The 7,906-nt window shown below is 35.8% G+C and overlaps 1 protein-coding gene across 8 annotated transcripts in view; it reads right to left on the bottom strand.

Annotated features, from left to right (window-relative positions):
- Nucleotides 1-322: 322 nt before the first annotated feature.
- LOC134842725 (receptor tyrosine-protein kinase erbB-2-like) overlaps nt 323-7,906 on the bottom strand; it is a 284,936-nt gene continuing 277,352 nt past the window's right edge. For 3 of the 8 annotated variants that reach the window (XM_063859188.1, XM_063859189.1, XM_063859185.1), the window contains 5 exons: nt 6,205-6,354; nt 3,717-4,089; nt 3,394-3,414; nt 2,984-3,139; nt 324-1,337 (listed from right to left, as the gene is read on the bottom strand). In XM_063859188.1, the coding sequence (XP_063715258.1) occupies nt 1,180-1,337; nt 2,984-3,139; nt 3,394-3,414; nt 3,717-4,089; nt 6,205-6,354 (858 nt within the window). In that variant the 3' untranslated portion in view covers nt 324-1,179. Of the gene's footprint in view, nt 1,338-2,983; nt 3,140-3,393; nt 3,415-3,515; nt 3,534-3,716; nt 4,090-6,204; nt 6,355-7,906 lie in introns of all 8 variants that reach the window. The other 5 variants (XM_063859182.1, XM_063859183.1, XM_063859184.1 and 2 more) reach the window with 4 other exon arrangements.

Genomic DNA, 7,906 nt, shown 5'->3' with positions numbered 1-7,906 from the left:
CGCTGCCAATCTAATCGAAGTCAAGCGCTGTCAAAAATGGCTTGAAAAAGTCAAACTGCTGATGAGCACAAAACATTAGCCTTTGAAATTGGAGATAACTAACAGGCACGTTTGACAGGCAGTCAGCTAGGAAAAATTTCACCAAGAGCAAGATATGTTAACACTATTATATCACATAATTCTTATTGTTCATTTTACAATTGGTTATTTTGACTGAAATTGGTTTCAAAGCTCATGGGCAGGTAGGCGTCAAGAAATTATGCCTAAGGTATAAAATAAAGCTAACCCAATATTTATGCCTAATATTTTTTTAACCTAAAATGGTAAGTACCGAAAATAAAACCGTCCTTGTTGACTTAAGCCAGCGTTTGATCTCAAGCCCTACAAAACAAAGGATACTTTCTTGAGACCGACCATCATGCAGAAGACTTACGCCCATGACGATTCGAATTATGAAGTTGCGCCAAAAATTAGTTGAATTTACAAATAGCAAATTAGTTTATTTGATTCGATTATCACACACTGAATAATTCCAACAACACATCAAAATCACTATTACGTAGAAAACGATTGACTATATGGACATGAGTGGAAAAATAGAAAAAATCTGGTGAAAATACAAAAGCAACCATTTTGTGCATTCGGCAGAAAAGAATATTAAAACCTATATAAACTGATATCTTTGGAGACCTGGCCAAAAGTTTGTAGCAAAATGAATATTGGGCGAATTCTTTGTGCAAGGTCACGGTCACTGTAAACCATGGACGCAGTATGGTTATTAACAAGTTTACTGTCCAATGTTTGGAGCCTCAAAAACTTCCCTAAGAAAAGACATATTCTTTTGAATTACTCATTTTATGTTTTCTTGAAGTCTTAAGCAAGTTGGCGCCAATGCCGATTGCAGCTGCAAAGTTTTTGAACAAAGTTCAAATTAATTTCAATGTGTTGGACAATAAAATGTTGTTAAAACATCATAGCACTTTTGTTAAGAAATGAATATTTCGGGCACGTATTATTCCAACGAAGGTTATCTTAAATCAAGCAAATGAAAATGCATTCGTAAAGCAGGATAGAATAAAGGTGAGCTAATTCATAAGTCTTTTTATATCTAATTAATTACATTAAATTTGACATCTCCCGTTTAGTTTGGTGCTTTGTGTTGTGCTCTGTTTTTCTCGTTCAGACGGAGCTCTCTGCGGGTAGATATCTGCGCATGGATTCTGCAGGGGCTACGCGCTGTTGTCCTTCGTTGCCTGTACCAGATTGACCTCCAGCTTGTACGTTGTGCTGTGATGATGAGGGATGTGGCTGTCTAGTCGCTACATCAGAGTAGTCTCCTAGCAATGCAAACACAGGTGATCGTCATCGAAATAGAATTCCTTGTTATTCTTTAATATATCAATAGTTTTGGCCACCAAAGAATGTCGCAGACAAAAAAACTTGCTTCGGAAAAAATCAGTATTGGCCATCCAAGAATTGTTTGCTTACAAGTAAAAACTTATTGGAATCCAAAAAAACAAGAATTTTATGGAAAATTACTGAGCAAAATCTTTGCAGATTTTTTGCCTCGAATGTCTATTGGTTGAAAACATTGCCAACTTATCATTGTCAATCCAAAATAAATCAGCGAAAAATAGCAGGGGACAAGCTTGCGTAATCTTTCACTGACTGCGCAAACGAGCTGCTAGAGAAATGCAGTCTGGCATTCAAAAATTGCTTGTTTTTGATAATAATATTGATGAATTTGCTAAGGATGCTAAAAATTTGCTAAGGATGAAATTTGCTAAGAATTTGCTAAGGATAAAAAAGTCTGGCATTCAAAATTTGCTTGTTTTTGATAATAATATTGATGAATTTGCTAAGGATGAATTTGCTAAGGAATAATAATATTGATGAATTTGCTAAGGATGAAAAAACATGTTGCTTTTAGATGGAAAAACTATTGGATTAGGACTGTTTTAAGTTTTTATACGACCGTGAAGATTAAGGACTGCCAGAAAAAAAACAAGAATGTTATGCCTGCGCAATGCATGAATCGCGAATAAAACACGTGTTTGCAGTATGTTTCCGTGCCATACTTGAAAACTGAAGTGAAGCTGCACTTCGCAAATAAAAACAACAAACGACAAAAGTAGCTCTAAAAATTCCAAAAACAGAGGCGAAGCAGAGCTTCACACCACTTCCGATACAATTCATACATAGCATGAAAAACAAATGCGCATAAAATAACGAAAACCAGAAGAAAAAAACCTAGACCTACCATAACTTTAATGTAAGTCGCAATTTGTCAACAAAGGTTCGAATTAGAAAAAAAAAACAATTAATCTAGAATAGCTGACATAAAGGCGAAGCTTTGCTTCGCAAACACAAGCGAGAACACGACAAAAAGCAGCTTTATAACGTACACCAAGAAAACACAAGCCTCGAATTAGCAAAAATTTGGCTACGTCTGAGATTCGAACCCCCGACCTTGAGATTAAGAGTCACACACACTTACCACTCAGCCACGGAAGCTTATAAGTCAATAGAAGCTAGAAGATTGAACACTAGCCAGAAATGTAGCAGAGAACAGATGCTATACAATTTCCAATGCTACAGTGAAATTTCCAAAAAAAGTGAACACTTTTTATGAACACTTTTCTTTGCGAGTTAGGTTGGAAAAAAAAGGTTCGTAATAACACACTAAGCTGACGCTAGTTGTAAGTATGAAAAAAGAATCCCAACAAAGATTTACTGAGCGGTCACAAATCTGACAAAACTTGAGCAGACACCCATTTAGCACAAAAAAGTTTCCAACGAAAAAAAAAAGAAACAAAAATTCTCCTGTTGTAGCTGTTGCAATATGTAGCTGTTGCTGATCTACTACATAATTGTACCTTATACATGGAACCTTGAGCATTAACTTCAATTCTGCTTTTTTTGATTAACATGAAGGGTAGATATTTTTCAAGGGTGGATTTTGCTAAGCAAATTTCAATCTCACCAGAAGGGTTAACGTTGTCCTGTTGCTGCAATGGTGGCTTAATTTTTTTATCCTTCCATCTCTGTGAAATTCTCGCTTTTCCTTTTCTGTCCAGATTTTTATCTGAGCCATTCATATTTTCTCTGCTGTTTTTCATCTCATTTTCGTCGTTCACGTCTAAAAAAAGTTCCACACTCTTATACTCAACTGAAAACTTTTGAAACACAAATTTAGTGTAAAATCATTAATAGCGGGACACTATTACTGTAAGAAGCATATAGCGAACACGGACATTGATTGGTACTTCTGGCGCATTAATCGAAATTTCATATGCAGTTGTCATACAATATGAGTCAAGTGGTAACAATAACAATTTAGCATTTGAGCATAGTTAAATTCTAACCATGCTGGAATTTTAAAAACCAACAAACCTGTAGAAGCTTGTCGAGATGCTAATGAAAAGGTGGAAAGTGAGACACGGATTTTGAGTGCAATAAATTTCATATGACTTCAAGTTAAGACTTCCAAAATTGTTTTCATATTCAACACAAACCATTTTTCATCAAAAGTACTGAAATTGAAAAGCAATCATTATTGAACATATTTTTAAGAAATTCCAAACCTGGTTAATATAATTATTTCGATCTTCAGATTCAACATTGAAGTCATCGGTAAAACAATAACTTGAGACGAATTTCAAGCTCGGCAAAACATGAAAAAATCATTGAAAATGGAGTTGCTGAACTCAAATCACCTTTATAGTTGCTTGGCTCTAAAGACGAATCGTAGTCCTTCTCCATAATGTTGTGAGCCTTGTCAAACTTTTTGACATCGATTCCGGGGAAATATTTCTGCAACTCGTTCTCTCTGGTCTCGATGCTGAAATCGTGGATGCCTCCCGAGTTGTCCGCTTCCACTGAGCTCGTCGGGTTTGGAACTCTCGGGATGCGGCGGGAGTCGGGTTCGTTCACTGATCGTGGCATGGGTACTGGGCGAAGATACTCGTCCTCTTCCACCTCTCGGAAGTGGGATGAGTTAGGATTGGGGCCCAGAGGCGGAGCTGATCCTAGAAGTGCAGGGGGTGGGGGCCTCTTCTGGGGCATCAGATACTCTTCATCACTTCCAGACTAAAATTTAATGGCAGGTGTTACACATATCATTCAAATATTCTAGGTACATATTACACATGAACTAATTGACTATAGATTTAAAAAATATAGCCAACAAAAAGTAGGATAAATGTAAAAATACAGAAACCGATAAAAAATTGGTTGAAACAATTTCAAGGAGTTTCGGGAAATATATATCACATTTAAGCTTTGAATTTCAAAAATTGTATCATCCATTTAGAGAAAACTGTATCATTAAGTAATTTTTTTACTCCGCTAAGAATTCAGAAAAATGTCGATTTTAAACTGGGAGTCATTTACACACCATTTTCGTGACCTTTACACTTTTCCGATTCGATAGAGGAGTTTACCTTCCTTATAACGAAGGAATTGAAATGAAACCAAAAATCAAACCCCGAAAAATCAAATTTCAGCGCGAACATGTTAGACTTTACCTGAAAAAAAGGAAAGATCATCAAGATCTATATCAATTAGAATCGTTTGCTTTCACATTTAAAAATGCTTCAAAATTGTGTCCAATTAATGGTACGAATAATGGTATCTTTAGAATAAAACAAGTGTTTCAACTTCTGCGCGAGTTGACTTTTCCTCAAAATGACATAGGATCTCTTATTTCTCACTGTGAACAACGTGATTATTATTACCGCGATTATATACTGAAATTTAAAAACAAAATCACCAACTGAGTTGAGTGGTGTTATTGATGAACATGAAACCAATGATGCTATTTTGAAAGCATTAAAAACTGAATTGTATTAAAAGTGCGAGCTTCACCTCAGTGCGCAGAAGTCTAAGCGTCTTGGTCTTATCTGAGACCGAACTCAATTATACAATACCTACAGATAAATTACCTGAAACAATAATGTGTACCATAACACGACCATAAGATTAACACAAAAGTCGTAAAATATTCCTGCTAAAGACTGTTGCGTAGAAATCTCAACTAGTTCATATTGCGAACAAGGGAAAAGAGTCTTCAAAAATTTCTAGAGCGAGTCAGCCAAACATAGCCATCAGAGTTTTCAATAACTCAAGTATACCGAAAACATAGCCAACAGGCAGTTCAAAAGACTCAATGAACGCAAGGGAAAAGAAAAGAAAAACTAACTTGTTTTATGAAAAAAATTCAACTTTACTATTTAAACATAAAAATATGACTTTAAAGCTTTTTGAATTTCAAGAACAATTTATAATTGACTTGTTTGATAAAATCAGGAGAAGACTGGACAATTTTGCTGTTCGATAGAGGAGTTTGCCTTCCGTTTAACAGAGGAAATGAACTGATTTTAAAAGAAATCAAAAGTCAAACCGCAAAAAAAATTAAATTCGAGCCTGACCAATTCAAGATTATCTGAAAAAAATCATCACGAACTATATAAGAGTTTGAACTTAAGATCATCGATTCTTAAAAAATATCGCTTTTTTTACAAACCAACCCAAATCGAGAAAACTGCATCAATTTTTCAGGTTGAATTGCTTTTTAAGTCCCATGATACCGTGCTTGAAGTTATTTTATTCCTCAATTTGGTTTTTTACAATCCGAGGGAATTAAATTTAAAATAATAATAATCAAGTTGGCCTTTTATTTAAAACATAATTCAGTCACCGCAAAACGATAAACGCTTGGTGGATACGAAGATCCTTTTGTCTGATCTCTCCAAGTCTCAGAAGGTGATTAATAATAATTTAAATCTCTGACAAATGTATAATTGGAGAAATGAATACTTTTTTTTCTTTCTTTCATTCACCTGGAAACCACCTTTTGAATTATGGTGTTTTTCATGATTATTAGACTTTGTTATTAGACAGTCCAATTTGCTTTCTTTTTAGCAAATGTCTTTGCCAAAAGCAGAGCCTCGAAAACAACTGAGTGTGAAAGAGACTTTTTCCTTAAATGAAAAAAAAAGAACACTCGACCTAAATAAGCGTCCTTACTTCGTTTAATACACATTTACTCCTTTGTTTAAAAAAAATATACAGCGAACATATTTCAGCATTATCTAAAAAGGCTGTTGCAAGCAGGAATTGTGTTGCAAGCAGGAATTGCGTTGCAGCAGGAATTATGTTGCGGAGTTCATCATAACCATTTCATATAAAAGTAAGAGTACTCACATCTTCCCTCCTAGGGACACTGTTGTCGCCCTGATGCTGTTCAAACCCACCCCCTTGAGCCCCCCGATTGGGCTTACCCCCTCTTGGCCCACCGTCAGCTACTCTCTCCCACGGCTTGACATCCGCCTCGGCGGTGGTGCGTTGCGAAAACTAAACAACCTCAAATCTTTCTTGTCTTTATCCATACAGAACTCTCAAGCAGCACAGTATTGGCTTATCGGCACATTTGCTGGTGTCTAAGTGACTGCATTATCAGCAGACCGAAAAAAAGCATCATTTTTAAATCTACCAAAAAATGTAATGAAGTCGGAATCATATAACGTATCTCTACAACTATCCCCCCTATGGTACCTAGTAACGAATTGCCACGCTAAAACAAAATTAATTCAACATTTACGCATATGAGAGTTTTGTACCCAACTTGCAAAGAGGGGCAAATAGTTAACGACTGCTTATATTTTCAGCTGGTTTCCATGGTAGCTAGTTCATGCTTCGATTGATTTATCCATGTTCTATTCTTGAAAAATTCCTATGCAAAACTGCTTTTTAAAGAGTGAAACTGATTGATTGACAAGCATCTGTTACAAGAATCTATTTAAATAGAATAAAACCTGTCAAAAAATTGATTTCTCTTCGTCTTCATTGTCGCGAATATTTTTATTCGGTCATTTTCGATTTTGAAACAAATCAATTAGGGAATATTTATCCGTCAATTGTCATAGATGATGCCAGCTGCCTATCTGAAGCTACACGTTAAATTGTCAAACTCATTAATTTTATTTCAATTAAAACATGCAGTTATGTCAAGCACATTCGCTCGTGAAACTATGAAAGTCATCTGGTGACCTAATAGTTTGGAGGCGAAAACATTTCACGATGACCTCCCATTACTGACACATTGGCACTAATCAATGATATCTGATGAATGTTGTTAGTTGAACATATCTACGAAAATGAGCCGTGCAAAACCAGAAACAAACCAGTCAAATCTTTATTTGAATGCAACCGTTCCCATTCATCACAGCTTGATACTTCCCGAGGGAAGATAAATCGCACTAGCAGTTCTAGATAATATATACGGACATAGTCACCAGAAAGCGAGCTATTTAAGAACTCATTACTTAATAAAATGCCAAAAAACTTAATTAGGAGTTTTCAAAAAAAACTAGATCATGAGATATTTTTTTCCTTTGGGAAATCATCAAAACTAAAAGCCAAGAGCCATTTTGCGCAATTATGGACTGATTGTTCGTTTAAAAATATGGTTTAAGAAAAATAATTTCAAGACAAAAAAGCAGTTGAAAACTTTTTATGATTCAGTTTTGAAAATTTTCTCGACTTTTTTAGGTCGACCAAATTGATTTTTTGAGCTCTCCAAAAACACTTTGAAGACCCTATATTGACCTATTTTTCTGCGCCGCAGGAAATTTTTTCAAAAAACAGGCCAAAAAGGCGTTTTTGGGCATTTTTTGGAAAATTTCGACCAAAAAAGCACTCACAACCTTCGTATATTCGCGCCGATAGCCCCTTTTAGAAAAAAATTAGGGTCCGTTACCAGAAATGGATATCTCAAAATAGTACAAAGGGGAGACCCTTTGGGTCGGCATGGGGTCGAATCCCTGAGGGAGGGGCGTCTCCCCCCCCCCCCCCCCAATCCGCTACTGAACCCAATTAAAGAAAACAGCGCCAATAGATAATTCTT

This window comes from Symsagittifera roscoffensis, chromosome 3 (assembly GCF_963678635.1).
Source record: "Symsagittifera roscoffensis chromosome 3, txSymRosc1.1, whole genome shotgun sequence".
Taxonomy (NCBI): Eukaryota; Metazoa; Xenacoelomorpha; order Acoela; family Convolutidae; genus Symsagittifera; species Symsagittifera roscoffensis.
Note: the sequence above shows the minus strand (reverse complement) of the source record. Positions and strands in the feature narration are given on the sequence as shown.